General features: G+C 39.2%; 1 protein-coding gene and 1 long non-coding RNA gene across 6 annotated transcripts; one reads left to right on the forward strand and one right to left on the reverse strand.

Annotated features, from left to right (window-relative positions):
* Positions 1 to 432: 432 nt before the first annotated feature.
* On the forward strand, positions 433 to 6,719 carry LOC148106508 (uncharacterized). Of its 5 annotated transcripts, none has more exons than XM_087842490.1 (5): positions 433 to 679; positions 878 to 938; positions 1,145 to 1,207; positions 4,402 to 4,446; positions 4,539 to 6,719. In XM_087842490.1, the coding sequence occupies exons 4-5, from the start codon at positions 4,407 to 4,409 to the stop codon at positions 5,552 to 5,554; spliced, it is 1,056 nt and encodes a 351-aa protein (XP_087698616.1). In that variant the 5' UTR covers positions 433 to 679; positions 878 to 938; positions 1,145 to 1,207; positions 4,402 to 4,406; the 3' UTR covers positions 5,555 to 6,719. The 5 variants fall into 5 exon arrangements, with proteins under 5 accessions (XP_087698616.1, XP_087698620.1, XP_087698610.1 ...); XM_087842494.1 differs by having other exon boundaries at positions 1,152 to 1,207; XM_087842484.1 differs by having other exon boundaries at positions 433 to 568.
* Positions 4,716 to 8,749, reverse strand: LOC148106509 (uncharacterized). Its single transcript, XR_015719181.1, has 4 exons — positions 8,409 to 8,749; positions 7,006 to 7,169; positions 6,848 to 6,930; positions 4,716 to 6,756 (listed from the first exon to the last, which is right to left on the reverse strand). It is a non-coding gene; the product is annotated as an uncharacterized LOC148106509 (long non-coding RNA).
* Positions 8,750 to 18,108: the final 9,359 nt, after the last annotated feature.

Below are 18,108 nucleotides of genomic sequence, written 5' to 3' on the forward strand. Positions count from 1 at the left end.
ACTGACTGTAACGAAGTCAGTTCTTCTTTTACTGTTATGCTGTTTTGTGGATCAGGTTTAAAACTACTAATAAACACAGAGTAACTCCACCAGAGTGCCTATATCGGGTCACTTTTGCTGGTCCAAGCCCGGATAAAGGAGCAGGGTTGGAATTGTGACATTAAAAAACAATAATTGCTAAAAGAAATTTAATTCGTAGTTCTAAATAAACTCTAAATGCATTTAGGACGTTTTTTACTGACTTTATGTCTCTTCCACGATGTTATTTCTCTCTCCAGCAGCGTAGGTTACAATTACATTAGCATGACCAATTATGCAAATTAGGCGATGACGTCATTTGGCGACTTCTAACGACTTTTAGGACAGCCAATAGCGATTTTCCTTACTAAGGAGTTGGCAACACTGGCCCTTTCTGCCAGAGCGATGGTGTCTGAGACGCAGCGGAGCGGAGGTGGAAGCGCCTGCCTTAAAACAGGACATATTAGCTGCATTTAACCCTAAGTTACTCTTTATATAGTTGGGTAGGAGTCAGACCATGTTTCCTTTTAGCTGAAAAACATTACACCAGGTAACCTGCTGTGTTGAAAACGTGTTTTCCGGCGATGTTTCTACCCTACAATCCGTCCTGCTCTGTAGTAAAATCAGCGATACTTGACCGTCTTGTTGCTCCCATTGAAATGTATACAGCCTATTTAAAATCTAAAACTTAACATTATCTGTAGCCTGCTGTTGTTACCACTGTCCTGTTTGAAAAGGAGAGAAGCTGCTTATTTTGTCATATGTGCCGATATTAAACCCAAAGTACTTACTAGCTAACTGACTGGATTCCCATTAACCTTATAACTGCTGTTGTGTGTGTGTGTGTGTGTGTGTACAGAGAGACAGCCAGGTTCATAATGGATATGAGGAAGTTTTTTCAAAAAAGGAGCCACATTCAGGTAAACGTGTAAGATCAAATGATCCATCAATAAAGGATAATGTTGGATCAGTGTTTCAATATTTATATCCTTTATTAGATGTTCATGTGGTTTGGTTATTTGCCTTTTGGTTGAAAGTAAACTGAGAGAGGACTTTTTTTATTAGTGATCTTAATAGTATTGTTTTTAATCTAATTGAATAAAATCTATTTGTGTATGATTGTCAGTCCAAAGAGGGAGAGAGGAAAGAGGAGAACATGAGGAGAAACTACAAGTTCAGGAAGAACCAGGTAAGAAAACAGACAGGGAACAGTGACAGGCACAACACAAACTGTTAAACTGACAAAGAAAAAACTTTTTGAAGCTCAAGAGTGAGGCTGGTGCCATCCCAGATATGTTAACATTGTACAATCTTCTGGATAATCAGATCTTCCCCACACTGAAAACTGTTATTCAGGTTGCCCTAACAAACCCAGTTAGCAGCTGTAGCTGTGAGAGGTCTTTTAGTGTCTTGAGTCAGCTCCATACCTGGCTGAGAAGGACCATGGGTCAAAGCAGACTCCAGCACCTGGCTGTGCTGCGAGTCTGCGACATAGGATAAAAGAAAAGAAAAACTCTGCAGAGCCATATTAGTATCTGCACTAAACATCTTTTCATACGTTGTACCAGAGGCCAAGGTGTCTCCATTTTTCTAAATTTTTAATAATATTTTGTACATTTCAAGGACTCTTCTGTTTTTGGAGTGTATTTTTATGTATCTGTATTGTATTATACAAACACTTTAAAAGTGAATCTCTGTCCAGAAAATGCACTCAGTTTACTTTTTACTCACTGTGAGCATCATTCATTATTCTCCTCAGTAATTAAGGTTAGGATATGTTTTTTATTCCAATCCATTCTTCAGCATTTAAATAACCTTGATCAGATTTGATGGTTTTGTTACAGACTTTACAAAAAAGTGTTTTGCTTTTCTTTCACAAATGTGGGATTAAATTGTGTTAAAATGCACAAAACAGTGATGTCATGTTTTGTGACGAGGACCCAGGCACAGACAGACTTGATGAATTTAAGAATCTCATGATTTAATAAAGAAATTTGCAGACTTACACAGAGATGGTAAAATTATGATGACTGATAATGGAGATGAATACAACAGACGATGAGGACAGGGAGGAACAGAGGGAACTCGGGACAACTGGAGACATTTAAGGATGCAGGGACTGACAGAGACAGGGAAGACGTCTCATCGTGACGAGTACAGTTTATCTTGCCTGGATGGGCAGCTCTCTGGGTGCGCAGCACCCCCAAAGCTCTCATCCTAGAATCGCCCCTGACACAGACATAGCGGGCTGGGAAAACCATAACTTGATTATTGTCTGTAGCCCACATGATTAAACACTTTAGTTACATAAAACATGTGAGTTTAGATTTTATCTACTGTATAGCCTGTATAGTAAATTAATATGTAGCCCAATAAGTATAAAATCCAGAAAGCTACACAACATGGGGCGGTTCATTTACAAACACAGGTCTAACTTGAGTTTCACACAGTTTTTATTAGAAAACAATCAAATTGTTAAATGCTTAAAGTACACAAACTGTCAGAAATCTGCACCGTCATGAGCAGAAATTTATTTGTTGATTAACCCTCCGAGGTCTAAAGCCCACGTTGTGCACATCAACATCACAGATTTGTACAAATAAAGTTGATAACAAAGACATGTTAAATATTAAGTTGCCATAGCGATGCCTCCAGGGAAAAATGAGGGAGCAGAGCAAGAATGAGAGCATATTAGTGGATATATGTTTGATAACTTTGCCTAACAACCATAAAGAAATGTTTTATATTTTGTGTGTTATTGAGCTTTAATCCTGCATGAAAGCCAAGATGAATCTCTTAGAGTAGAACTTTACAGGAACTATTAGAATAAATAAAAATAATAACACATTGACTGCTTTAGTCTTTTAGATTCACTTCTGTGTTTTTTTGTCTCCATTTAAAAGATATCAAACTCTGAGCAAAGAACTTGATGTAAAAAGAATCTCTGCACATTCCACAGTCTTTGCTGCTAAAGTGACATCACAGCATTTAAGCATGTTTTGAATGAAAACATCAGCATATGAACACAAAACTGAAGAGACACTGCAGCCGTATGAAAGCAGACCACTATTTAGTGACATTTCGACGTTTCCCTGAGGATTAACTGCTCTGTAATTTACCAAGAACTAAAGTAAGCTCAAATTTCAGTTTCTAAACTTAAGATCATTTACTTAAATATATAAAGCCTGATTTTCCTGCCTGCCAGGACAGTATTTATGTACTTTACATTGTGCAAGACTAGACTATATTTTCCATCATAGAGAGGATGATGTGGATCTATTATTCAGGAAAACAAATGAAGACTTAACTGATGTAATATTTGACAAATTATACATAAATGAGAAAATGTTCTTAATCATATCTGAGTGACAGAAGCTCTTTTTAACACGATTATTTCTGAGATTATTTTGTTCATTAAGGAAAATAGAGAAGACTTTTGTTCTCAAACAAACTATTAGAATTTCTGAGAAACTGAGGCTGCGTCCACATGTACAGGGCTGTTTTTGAAAGCGCAGCTTTGTCTCTGCGTTTGGGCCTTTCGTCCACACCTAAACAGCAGATTGAGTCACTGAAGAGATTTTTAAAAACTCCTGCCAGGGTGGAGATTTTTGAAAACAATGTTTTTGTGTTCAGGTGTGGACGAGGAAAACGGACATTTACTCAGGCAATGTCAAAAGTGTGCGCCGCTGTTGACGCCACGCTGTGGCCACGTTAGTGTTTACATGAGATCAATTTCTACAATGGCGGATGTAGACAACATACTGTGTCTGTTAATCTTAGTATCTGCAGGTTTTACACGCTGACATATACACACACAGTTACTGCGCCTCCATTTAGAAACACAGAGGCATCAGACGTGGCTTCTACATTCAAAACAGTCGGTTTGGAATAAATGTAATTTTAAAAAATGACATTTATGTATGCTGTATGCATTTTGTCCATTCCAAAGTTGTGAGTCTGTTCCAGCCAAAAAGCTGTCTTTAGTTATTAACATTTGAAACGATGAAGGCACGTGAAAGTAACACAAAATTAGCTGCTTTTCCAGAAAAAGACAAAAACTTTTCAGAAGTACGTAAGGTTTTGTGAGGTTTTCCCACCCAGGCTTCTAGACTTCTGATTGGCCAACATTTCTACACGGTTAAGATTTGGCGTGTTCTTGACAGCGTTTCAGTTTGTTTTTAGCGTTTACATATGGAAGGAGATATTTTCTCAAAACTGCACATGTGGACTGCATTTTTTTTTTTTAACGAAAAAGGAAAACGTGCGTTTTCAAACATAGCCGTGTACGTTCGGACGCAGCCTGAAGTCATCACAAAAAAAGCAAATTCTCTGAACATTCTGAGTTGAGGTTTACTGATCATTGTTGTTTTGTGTTCCTTGTAGTCAAAATGAGTGGAATAGGAGATGGATTCCAAAATTACCGTAATGGTAAGCACATGTGCTCAGTCTTGAAATTGATGAAAAACAGATTTTCAGCAGATAGTTATGAATGCTAATTAAAAGATTAAATGATCTTGCAGACCGGCAGGTTACCCCACAAAGGTTTTCAGGTGGAGATCGAGAACATGCTAATGAACCAGTTAACCAACCAGCTAATGATCCAGTTAATGAACCAGTTGATGGACCAGCTAATGAACCAGTTAATGGACCAGCTAACCAACCAGCTAACCAACCAGCTAACGAAGATATTGGTGGACTCCGGGGCTACATGGTCAATCTATATCTTGCTCTTCGTGATATTGGTCGGAGGCTGGATGCGCTAGTAGCTTCAGTATTGAATCAATATGACGATTACCTTTACGATGACGATTACAATGTCAACAATCGAAATATTAATGTGAGGGACAATAATGCCAATGGTGACAACAATGTAAACATTCAAAATATTAATGTGAGGGACAATAATGCCAATGCTGACAACAATGAGCAGCATGAGGATCATAATGCTGTTGTTGTTGGTGGCATTGAAAATGAGGATTCTGATGAGGCATTTGAAGACTGTGAGGATGTTCACCAGTACATCCCAGAAGAGGACCCTCAGCCAGGTGTTTCCAGGAGGAGGTCTAGAGAGATGGATGAAGAAGACGTGGAACCAAACAAAAGAATCAGATGGAGCGAGGATTTTTCTGATGATGACTCTGAATTCTTCTCTGCTTCTGACACTGATAGCGTAGGCTGTCCTCATGCTGGTAATATTGCCGATGAGGACATCAATCAGCAGGTAACAGAAGAAGAACCGCAGCCTGGTGGATCCACGAAAAGGTCCAGAGAGGAAGATGTTGATGAAGAAGGTCATAATAGCAAAAAATCCAGGCTTGCACACTCTGATTCGGGGACCAGCTCAGCTGTGTACGACCACTCTGAGAGCAGCAGTGATGAACTTTTTGAAGATGCGCACGAAGAGCTTGACAACCATGAAGCTGGAGGCTCGAGGAAGCGTTCCCGAGAGGATTTTGAGGAAGAAGAGGAATACTTGCCTGTGTGCAAATTTCGGAGGTGTTCAAATGAGTCCACCAGCAGCAGTGATGAAGACTAAGACTATTTCGACGGGTTTCTTCAGTATCCTTTTAGTAGGCTGATGGCCTACTCAGGTGACCCTGAATCCTCCATGCTGCAATAAGCTGGGCATACACTGTGCTGCGATTTTTTTCAGTCGCGTTATTCAGCTCCTGCTCAAACTGATTGACTCGCAGGGGTGAGAAGTTTGTGCCGTGGCTTGTGTCCAGATCACACGCCACACCGCCGTTCTACTCCGTCTTTTCACTCTCATTTCTGCGTTTGCGCGTGCGCAGTGTGAGACGCTGCGGTGACACCCTCAGGACGACCGACAGGATTTCAAACAGGTTTGATTTTCTTACCAGCAAACGATTGATGATCGGGAGCTGGTCGTGAGGCGTTAATCGCTTCTCGTTACCCCATGTAGACGATGCACGACACACGTTCAAGGCCAAACTCGGGACGATGCCCAAAACGGTCGCACGACTGAAAAAAATCGGCTCAAAATGGGCCAAAAATCGCACAGTGTATGCCCAGCATTAGGCTGCCGGGGGATTCCCATGATGCACTGGGTGCTTCTTCTTCACCCACTATGTTTAATAGACCTCTCTGCACTGAATGGTACTTGTTATTAACCTCTGGTTCTCTTCCACAGCATGTCTTTATCCTGTTTTCCTTGCCCCTCCCCAACCGGTCGCAGCAGATGGCCGCCCCTCCCTGAGCCTGGTTCTGCTGGAGGTTTCTTCCTGTTAAAAGGGAGTTTTTCCTTCCCACTGTCGCCAAAGTGCTTGCTCATAGGGGGTCATATGATTGTTGGGGATTTCTTTGTAAGTATACCTTACAATATAAAGCGCCTTGAGGTGACTGTTGCTGTCATTTGGCGCTCTATAAATAAAATTGTAAAGCGCTTTGAGGGGTCCCGAAAAGCGCTTTACAATTTTATTTATAGATAATAAAATAAATTTATAGATAATAAATGCAATCCATCATTATTATTATTATTATTAAAATTGAATTAAAAATTGAATAGATGTCACTGTGATGATTTCTTCCCTCCATAGAAAGCTTAGACCCAAATGCAGATTCAATGCACATAGTTAAACTATTTATGAGACTTTGTTTAAAGAGAGGGAATGGAGAACGTGGCTCGAGCTAGGAGTGTCAGCAGAGAGCAGGAACCAGAGGAAAAGCTATCGAGAGACTGAACACCTAGCTCCTGATGGGAACAATCCAACGGGAATTCTGCAACAGAGGGAGAAGAAGTTGAAGTTGAAAGATTTACGCTGTGTCACATGAAAATATTCCTTTGCAGCATTTGATTGAAAATAATTACTTTGATTCCATCACATCTTAAATGAATAGTGCTGGACGGGTAAGGGAGTTTGAGGGTAGGATGAGTATGTTGGCAGAGGAGATCTAAACACAGGAAAAACAAGGTTAAACACAGGGAAGCAGCAAGCCAGAACTGGAGCAGAGGTGAAGCCTAGTTACCACTGGAGATGGCAGAACAAACTGGCGAGGAGTAGCAGGCAGCGCTGGTTTAAGAAGCCCTCCTGCTGATTGTTTGCAGATGAGGCCCAGGTGAGATGCTGGAAACTCCACCTCTGAAGTGTGGACACAGAATCCCGATTCCAAGTGGAAAAGCCCCTCAGACACTTCCATGGTGCGTGACAAGAAGGATGAGAAAGCATTCATTGTCCATCCATCCGTCCGTCAGCGTAATGCCTAAAAGTTTATTCAGATGTAAATATATTACATTTTTAAATAAAGATCATCAGTGTTTTTAATGACACTGCATTTCATTCATGTGTCTCTATTGGACAGTGTTGTAGAAGTTACAGAAGACAGGAAGCAGTTCCAGCTTGGCCTGACGTTTGATCACTAGTGATGTGCGATACCACTGATTTCCTTTCCGATCCGATACCAAGTAAAATTCAGGGTGGTGTCGACGTTACTGATCCGATACTTTGTACAAAAACTTTACTCTTTTATTGTATCTCAAATTATAGCATCATAATCATTACAGGACATCAGATTACTTGTTCTTATCACTTAATAATGCAGAGTTCATCATATAGAAATAAAAAAACTGAAGCTGTGCTATTTGAACATGTTGCCTGCCTGCAGCACTAAAGGACTCCGTGAGAGACATCTGTCTTGTAGCATCCCTGGCTGAATGATGGTCTCTTATACTGATGCTTCACAGAGGTTTTATTGGAAAGGTTTTTATTGAAACATTCAGTGAAGACACCGTAAGAGCTAGGAGCAAAACAAAACCAGCAATATTAATACCATAACATCAAAGGAAACAAATTTCTCCTGCTCACATATAGCATATACATCAAATTTACATCACTCAATTCATTATATCACCTCACTAACTTACAACTACACATAAAGGTCAAGGTTAACAACATAAACTCTATTAAACGACATTTTGATTGCATGTAACTTATTCCGTTAAAGGAAACATTAACAAACCTTGTGCCACTGTCAGCCAGGTACTAATTGGCAAAGGAAACGTACATATTTTTCACTTTAAGGCACACTATTTACCATATCCTAAAAGAAACATTACTAACAGCCCTTTAACGGTTTTGCGCCAGTTTCCTGTTTCAAAATAAAAGCATGGATTTCAAAATAAAACCGAAGTGCCTTTCAAACAAACGTAAAAATTGTTACCGCGCCAGATCCGCGGTCCCGAACCGTAGTAAGGAAACCTCTGGCAGTTACTTGAAAGTTCCGTAACTGGCTCGTAGCCGGCAACAGCTTACTATACAGGTCAACTCCGCTAGCAAAAAGATCGAAGGAGGCGTAGGAAACTGCTTCACCGAACTTTATTTCTTCTCCAAGGCACGAACACCGCGTACAGTGGGCTGAAACAGTCTACTCACAGCGAGCATCGCCGACACAACTCTGGCTGTCGAGGGAGTTATTATATTCCTTTAATTTATTTCCTTTCCGTCTCTTCTGTAGCTAACCGTTACTTTTTCTTCTTCTCCGCTCTCTCTCCACACACCCACACACGGCAGTCCCGCTACACACATTCCAAAATACATTTCCCATCAGGCTTCACCCTTAAAGGGCCTGTAACAAAATATTTACCAAATTTAAAGGTCATTTACATGTCTCGCCCTAGCAGCACCTGTCCTTCTCCTCCTCTTCAGTTCGCCTCAAGCTCGTCATATTCTGTGATATGATTTACTCTGAGGTGTTTGACGAGGTTAGCGGTGTTGTCACAACACCTCACTTTCTTGCTACATGTATCGCGAACCACGTCTCGGCTATTTGTGGATGTAAAACACGTGCACACATGACTCCAGTTACGCTCAGCCATTGTTGTGAGTGCGCACGCCAGAGGCTGCCACACATTTATACAGCCGTATTTCACACATGACTATAAAAGGCGGGAGAGGGAGTAGTTCTTTCCAATGTAGACAATCCGAATGATCGTTTCTTTCCACTGTGTTCCTGTTTATGAAAAACTACAATTTTACCCAAAATGATTAAAATATTGATATTTTAATTTTGATGTTTCCACATCTGGACTTTCTGTTGCTGCTGTGAAACTTTCTTTGAAGTGGCTCATCAAAGTTGTAATTGATAATCAATTCCCACACAATGTGAGAATCCAATCAATTTGTTTATCAGGGGAAAGGTGTGATTTTTTTAGGACACTGGAGCCTAACATTAACCGGTTTAATCTTAGCTTATTTCCATAAGAAGAAAAACATACTGAGAAAGAGATCACCAAAATATACATGTACAAATGTGAAACGGTCATATGTAGTGTGAAAGAGCTATTTGACATCTTTAACCTCCTAGGACCTGCCGTCCACATATGTGGACATCGCATTTTGGGTTATTTAGACCAAAATACTCAATTTTGCTCTACAAGGGCCTGATATCCATTTACGGGGACATTATACTGCTACAGTTCTATCAAAATTTTAAATGAATATCCTCACATGTGGCTTCGATTTTTCATAAAAACAAAAATAAGGTAAAAAAAAAAAATCTGGTAATTCTTTGTTTTTACATTCATTGGACCCAATCAGCCCAAATATCAAAGACAAATTAAAAATGCATGCTGTGGAAGAGTTTGGGTCTTAGGAGGTTAAATTCAAAGTAATGTATAAATCCACTTACATAAAACATGAAAAGGCGGAGCAGCGATGCCCATCAGCCAGTGGATGATGGTGGGGCAAGATGGCAGCTTCCACAACATGACGCCAGCTCCTGTGTATTTTTAGTAGATAAATGATACGTTTATGACAATGTATCAATTTGTTGGACGATGTAATTACACCTTAATTATGTAATTAGAAGCAAAAATGATTTTTTTAATCAAATCACCTCAAAAAATTACTGTCCTTACTTTCTAATTGATTCTTTACCTCTAAAAGGGGCGGCTGTGGCTCAGGAGGTGGAGCAGCTCATCTACTAATCAGATGGTTTTTGGGTCGATCCCTGGCTGCTCCAGACTGCGTGCTAACTGGCAAGACATTAACCCCAAGTCCCTCTCTGATGAATGTGTGTTAATGTTAGATAGAAAGCACAGAAAAAGGGCTTCTATGAACAGGTGTGAATGAGGCGACCTGTATAGAGCGCTTTGAATGTTCAGGTAGAAAAGCACTGTAAACATTTCTCTGTGTTGATTTCTTTTAGACCTCAAACATCACTCACCTTGTTGCAGTTTCTTTATTAATGCTGAAAACTAATGATGTGCGGATCGATCCTGAAATATCGATTCCTCCGATACCAATCGTTTATGTTCTAGAATCAATTCTCACATTAAAATATTTATATTTCAGTAATTTAGGGTAAGTTTGTAGTTTATCACTAACAGGAACACAGTGGAAAGAAACTATAACATTCGGATTGTCTACATTCAAAGGAACTACTTCCTCTTCAGCCTTTCATAGTCATGTGTGAAATACGGCTGTATAAATGTCTCGCAGCCCCTTGGCGTGCGCACTCACAACAATGGCTGAGCGTAGTTGGAGTCATGTGTGAACCTATTTTACCTCCACAAAAACTGAGACGTGGTTTGCGATACGTGTGGCAAAAACGTGAGGTGTTGTGGCCACACTAGGGAGACATTCAAAAAGGCTGTTGTGTGGGGGGGATAAATACATTTTACAGTGTTTATTTATCGGATAAAATACGTTAAATGTCCGGAAACAGCGGGGGTGTCCAAATTCAGAGGCTGCTTCCACCTGAGGACCCGGCCTTCGCGGTCTGAAGAAAGCCGGGTAGTACGTCACGAGCTCCCTCGGTGGAGTGAAACTGCCGTCTGCTCCTTGCTATCTAACATATAACCGGGCGCTGACGTAAACTCTCGACCGTCTCACACTTCTGTTTAATCAGTTTTCTGTTTGACGTTTATTCAGCTGTGTGAAAACCCCGGAGGAACCCTCCTGAGGGATTAATAAAGATAAATTTAATTTAATCTAATCTAATAACTTTAATCTCAGCCAAACCGATTTACTCACGAACAAATAAAACACTGAAAAAGCCAAACAATAACATTTTAAGTTAGAAGTTTACACGGCTACATTCTCAACTGAAAATATGTTAAAAGTTTTTTTTGCGACCCAGAAAGAGAAATAAGAGTAATATTAAAACTAAGCAGCTGCCGTCATTGTTGGAAACAAGTACTCTGATGTCCTGTAATCATTATGATGCTATAATTTGAGATACAATAAATAAAATAAGTTTTTGTACAAAGTATCGGATCAGTATCGTCGATACCTCCCTGAATATTACTTGGTATCGGATCAGAAAGGAAATCAGTGGTATCGCACATCACTACTGAAAACCCAGAAGGGAAACTGACCTTACTGCTTCCTTTAAGCATCTAGAAGCTGCTTGACATCTTTACAGATCTTTCTATATCTTTCAAAACTGTCTATAATATTTCTTTACAAATACATATTACATATTGTAATTTTGCTGCTGTTAATTCATCTTTGCATCTGATAGAAGAATCCCTCCCTATTATGATTTCAGTTTCATCGCTGGACGAAGCTTCAAAGATTTTCATTCATGCCACCAGCATTCTCTATATCCAAACTATTGCGGCTCCTCCAGCCAGCGGCCGCGGCAGGCTAAACACGAGGACACAGATGACGCGCAACAGTAAACACATGAGATACACCTCTGTACTATGTGCTACTTTTATTCCACATACAACTGTCCACTATACAAATCGGCACACGGGCTCAAACCATTAAACAAATGCACAGACTGCACAAATAACTGCACCATTTACTATGCCAAATTACAACATCGGCCTGTTGCATAACTTAGTGCATAAGTTTACATAAACCATCAAGTTACAGTCAAAAATGCATCAAAATGATTCAAGCTGCGCTCAACAGAAGGTTTCGCCTCATGCTCACCCTACCTTTCTGCTCATCAACATCAGGTGAGTGCAACCACATTTATCACCTAACACACCCATGAGTCACGCCCCACACCCGTGCACCAATACAGTGAGTGCATTTAAACCAACCCACTTAATCAAAAAAGGAACAACTCATATGACTCCTACACAAACTACTGCCTAACACATAGATTAAGTCAAACATCTTTCTCATCAGTTCTTTGGAAACAACAGAATGACTTCAAGGCGTTGCCGTGCATTTGTGTATTATGTTGGGTTGCATGGTAGCAGAGGTGATTCTAGGATCAGAGCTTTGGGGGTGCTGAGCACCCAGAGAGCTGCCCATCCAGGCAAGATAAACTGTACTCGTCACGATGAGACTTCTTCCCTGTCTCTGTCAGTCCCTGCATCCTAAAATGTCTCCAGTTGTCCCGAGTTCCCTCTGTTCCTCCCTGTCCTCATCGTCTGTTGTATTCATCTCCATTATCAGTCATCATAATTTTACCATCTCTGTGCAAGTCTGCAAATTTCTTTATTAAATCATGAGATTCTTAAATTCATCAAGTCTGTCTGTGCCTGGGTCCTCGTCACAAAACATGACATCACTGTTTTGTACATTTTAACACAATTTAATCCCACATTTGTGAAAGAAAAGCAAAACACTTTTTTGTAAAGTCTGTAACAAAACCATCAAATCTGATCAAGGTTATTTAAATGCTGAAGAATGGATTGGAATAAAAAACATATCCTAACCTTAATTACTGAGGAGAATAATGAATGATGCTCACAGTGAGTGAAAAGTAAACTGAGTGCATTTTCTGGACAGAGATTCACTTTTAAAGTGTTTGTATAATACAATACAGATACATAAAAATACACTCCAAAAACAGAAGAGTAGTGATGGGATTTCCGGCTCTTTTTAGAGATCCGGCTCTTTCGGCTCGGCTCACTAAAAAGAGCCGGCTCTTTCGGCTCCGAACCGGCTCTTCAGGTTGTTTTGTTGCTTTAATTATTTAATCATTAACAATAACATAAAATTATGCAGAAAATGAATTACTAATGTAAAAAAAGTGGTTTTATTTATATATGTTTATATATGGCCCCTAGAGACAAAGCACATACAAACTCTAAAGCATATACAAACTCCAAAAAGCACGTGCAAACTCCAAAACACATTTCTAGCGTTAACTGAACTTCCAAAACAGAGCTACCTAGATCACTTAAATTACACAATTGAAAGCATGTGCGTATTGTTTGTGTATTTATAGACAAGCACTCATATTTATTCAAATAATTAAAAAAAAAATTCATTTACCTGTTATTACCACACACCAAATCCGGTTGTTGATACTTCCTGGCTTGTGTAGCCACTAGGTAACAAAAGCTCAACACTGCACCCTAGCATCCTGGAGCACTTCTGTTGTCTTTTGTACGTGATTCTGAGTTTGTACGTGCTTCTGAGTTTTTACGTGTTTTGGAGTTTGTACATGCTTTGTCTCTAAGGGCCACCATAAATATACTTTATTTATTCACTCCACATAAAATGTAATAAATAAATCATATAATACAAAGAACAACTATTTACATTTTAAACTTTTAACTATTTAAATTTTCAGCTTTTTCCTTTTAAACAAATTTAACGTGAAACAACACAAAACACTGCAAACCACAACACAATTAAATATAAATTAAAATATTAAAACAAAAAGAAGATGCACATTCTCTGTCATATGGGCCTGCATGATTTCTGAATCCTTTATCATCTGCAACTGAAAATAGTGGATGATTACTATACCTTTCTAATGTGACGTTGTTGTCCCTCGCTCTCTTTCTCTCTGGCTCTGTTCCTGTGCTGCTGTGAGTGTAACTAACGCCCCTCCCCCCTCTACAGGCTGCGCGTGCGGAGTTTAGCGGAAAAAAGGGCGAGAGAGAGGGTGAGAGAAAGAAAAAAAAAAAAACCTCACGGCTCCCAATAAGGAGCCGGCTCGCGTCGTTCACTTCAAGGAGTCGGCTCTAAGAGCCATTTCGTTCGCGAACGACCCATCACTAGTAGGGATGCAGGGACTGCAGAGACAGGGAAGACGTCTCATCGTGATGAGTAAAGTTGATCTTGCCTGGTTGAGCAGCTCTCTGGGTGCTCAGCACCCCCAAAGCTCTGATCCTAGAATCACCCCTGAACGTATCATAGATACCTAAATTATGCACTTTTGGAATGCAGGTTCGTCAAATCTGCAGCATGAAACCTGCTCATGAAATAAAGTAAAGTTGACCAATTAGTTATTTGACATACAGTGAAGGAAATCTCAGTGTTCCAAGTTCCCTGGATTTGAGAAATCAGGTTTAATGAACGTAAGAATTTTTTGGAATTAACTGTTAGACCTTCAGTGCATTCATAGCTTCATGTCTTTTTTTATATATGATGCTGTCTTTTGTACAGACAGACATCTACCACCTGAACTCCTGCACATGGAGAAAACACAATAACAAGACATTACAATTCACTTATGAAAACAGAAATGTGGTTAAGTTTAAATGAAAGTAAGTAAAGCTTTCATCTCTGATATTAAAGAAGAAAATGTTTAAATATCAAAAATTACAGGGAGTTTTGTTTGACTTTCACAGCTTTAAACGACGTAACTGGGCTTCAGCGTAGATGTGTACAAACTGCTGACCTGAGTGAGTAACTAGCACAGTATGAAAAACGAAGAAAATGCAACATGATGTAAAAAATATATATATATATATATATATTTTATTAATAAAATAATTGCACATTTCATATAAATGATCTTTCAAGTTCACCAGGAAATCTTTTGATGTCCAAACAGGAAGTGAAACACTACAGAAATATCTGTGCTGATAAACTTAACTCTAAATATGTTGAGACCACATATATTTTCGAGTGTTCTCCTGAAATCAGATGATAGTTTGATGGCACCAAGTGCAAAATAATCTTAAAATAATCTCCTGTCCTGTCCTATGTCATCCCACATGTACAGTATGTAGTGTAATTTGTACATAAAGTGACAAATCCACAGATAATTATACCAGTTTTAGTATCTCTCAGCTGCTTGTTTTGGTTTGTTTTTTACCGTATTGCCTGGTTTCATCAGAAAGTTTCTTTTAGTCTCTCTTGCCAAATGATAAAATGGCAGAAACACAACTTGCTGTGAACAAAACATGTTTTTGTTTGCTGTAAAAGGGCAAAAGAAGTTGTTGTAATACGTTTAAATGGATACATTATTACACGTGACAAAGATTCCAAGTGCAACAAAGAAACAAAAGTCATGCTCACATTCAGTGTTACGCTGCCTCCTTTGGCACATAATTCAGTGTTATTGTTATCTGTTATTGTCTTTTCCTTAATAATGTTCTTAGACACCAGTTTGTGAAAGAAATGATTAAATAAATCAATAAATAAAACAAACTGTAGTTATGCATTGTTCCACCACTCTGCAGGGTATGTGCTGCTACTATTAGCACATACCATCATACTCTGTGCAGTCCTGTCAGAAACTAAATGCTCCTGCTTCCATAGGAATTAAGAGAGAAAATAGCCGTCAGGTGCTGCTAATCAGATGCATCTGATTAACTGATCATCAGCAAGTATGAAAACCTTAACTCAGTGCCAACATCTTCAAAGGAGTGGGAAAGATGCAAACTGCAACAGGGCAGCCCTTAGCGGCTGGAAACACAGTGAGGTGGACCAAGACAAGTGTAGTGGAACAAAGTATTTATTTTCTATGCAGCTCTCCTTACAACAATTTGTCAAGCTTCTTCACAGCACAAAAAATCCACCCTCTAATGACAACTGGCAGCCTTAAATATGTTCAGCTGTCACAGATTTAACCATTATTCCACTCTCAGGTAAGTTATTAAATCCCAACCTTCCACCACAGTATACAATATCAATAAGAATAAATAAATACACAAATACATTTCACATTTACATATTAATAAATATTTCACACTTTAATATTACACCAAACCCAATATTATAAAAACCCAGAAACCCAAGCACAAAAAGATTCACCACACTCTCTTTACCAATGGTCTCTCCCGGAACCTTTAAATGGTGTCTGGACCCCTGGGGAAACATTTGCCCAAACACCCTGAAGAGGACACAGGCAAGAAAGGTGAGTAATCATTATCTTACACTTATTTGCACTACTTTTATCCCTAGATTTCACACACATTTGCATTAGTTTTCCTTACTGGTAAACCTTAATCACAATTTCAATCACCATTCTTTTCTCCTGACAGACAACCACCACATTCCTTGATGAGGAGCAGCTGTGCAGGATCTGAAATAAGGCTACCAACTGATTTTAAAATTCCCAATAAATAGTCAATAAATATTTAAACTTCTTGTGTGCAAATGTTTTACTGTGCAAATCCATGCTTAAAGTGCAATGCTAAATAAAGTGCTTGATAAGGTGCTTTTAATAAAGTGAAAGGTGTGCTCTAAAGTGCTATACAGATAGTATAATATAAATAAATGTAGTAAGGGAGTCCTCTTCCTTACACAAACCAAAAAATAAAACCCAAGAGCTACATGTCATATTCAGTTAGCATGGATAATGCAAATGTTGGTGATTGTACAGTTAGACTGAATAAATGTGTTTTTTGGATCCTTTCCAGTAGAGAGCCTTTTCTGGCAGCACTCTTAGGTGGGAAAAGTTGCATCTGAACAAACTAGAAGACTTCCAGAATGTCCTTTACATATATGACACTAAAGTGGACAAGTTTAACCATAACATACCTCACCAAAGAAGAAACAGCACAGCAGAAACAGTCTATACAAGCACACAGTGGTGGAGCGGTGATGATTTGGGCTTGGATCACTTGCAGTCATGGAAAACTGTGTTCCAAAGTGTTCTAGTGTCAAATGTGAGGCCATCTATCCAGGAGCTAAAGCTTGGCTAAAACTGGGTCATACAACAGAACACGGATCCAAGCACACCAGCACATAAAGGCTAAAAAAGAAGGTGTCAGTTAAAATTCAGACCTCAGTCTGAGTGAACTGCTGTGCATAAATGATTTACTTGCAAACCTCCATCAACACTATTGTAAAGAAGAGTTGGTCAAAATCCCTCAACAGAGAATGGATAGATTGATAAATTCACACAGTGAATAATTCCTTGAAGTTATTGCTGTGAAAAGAAGACCCGCAGGCTAACAATGACTCTATAACTCTACAGAGTCCTATCAGAAATGTCTTTTTCACATGACTGTAAGTATCTTTCATTACATTACTCTGATGATTGAACACTACAGGAGTAACAGAAGAGGTTCGTGTATAATGTCCAAATCAAGAGTATACAGCCTCATAATAATAACTAATTATATATAAATATGCTTAAATAAGATGTGCTTCAGTTTTTTGTTGACAGTGTAAATTAACTCTCTCTCTGTATAAATATATTTATAAGATATGATCCTTTATGGGTAACCATTATGGATCTAAGAATATAATAATAACACATGAATATGAATTTACATCAGCTGCATTTACCAAGACGTTTTGTGAGTTTCGATTTCTTTAGCTGGACAAATGTTGCTTGATGTCCTGAATCAGTGTGTGATTAACTAAAGTCATTGCACACGTTTTTATTTTTTCTCTTCTTTTTCTTTTCACCTGTTTTATTGTCCAGTGAAATGACACAGAGTCTGCCTGAAGCTAAGTGCTATTTTTTTTTCCAGTTTTGACATTTTGAAAAATACGTCTGATAAGAAGCTCGGACCACAGACACAAAGCAATGCCTGTTGGACTGTTGGACCAACCACCTCTGCTGAACTGCAGCTATGAAACAGTTCGCTGTGCTCCAGCTCCAAGTTGCAGGGAGATGAACGTGGAGACAAAGGCAAACTTTTAAACCTCAGGTATGTAGATAGCACCACTCTGTCGGCCTCCAAATAAATCACGTGGCTGATTCCAGTCTGCCGCAGTTCTGAATGACCCAGCCGGTGGCGTTGACATCCAGCTTCAGTAGGTTCATGACCCATTCATCCTTCTGAGCTCCCTCCATGAACTCCAACAAGGTTATCTCATCTGTTGGGCACAAAAACACGATCCACACTGTTGACTTTATACCATGGCTTCTATGATGTCACATTTTTGCAGTTTACACCATTACAGGCAATTGTACATTAAATAATCAAAATGTAACTGAGTTGCAGCTTTAATTCAAGGGGTCTTATTTTAT

Source organism: Neolamprologus brichardi, chromosome 1 (genome assembly GCF_056152115.1).
Source record: "Neolamprologus brichardi isolate AB-2024 chromosome 1, ASM5615211v1, whole genome shotgun sequence".
NCBI classification, from domain to species: Eukaryota; Metazoa; Chordata; class Actinopteri; order Cichliformes; family Cichlidae; genus Neolamprologus; species Neolamprologus brichardi.

Excerpts from the sequence above, each read along its gene's own strand:
- LOC148106508 (XM_087842490.1), top strand. The coding sequence starts at position 4,407 with ATGAGTGGAATAGGAGATGGATTCCAAAATTACCGTAATG. Across the intron at positions 4,447-4,538 it reads ATTCCAAAATTACCGTAATG|ACCGGCAGGTTACCCCACAA; the intron begins GTAAGCACATGT and ends ATGATCTTGCAG.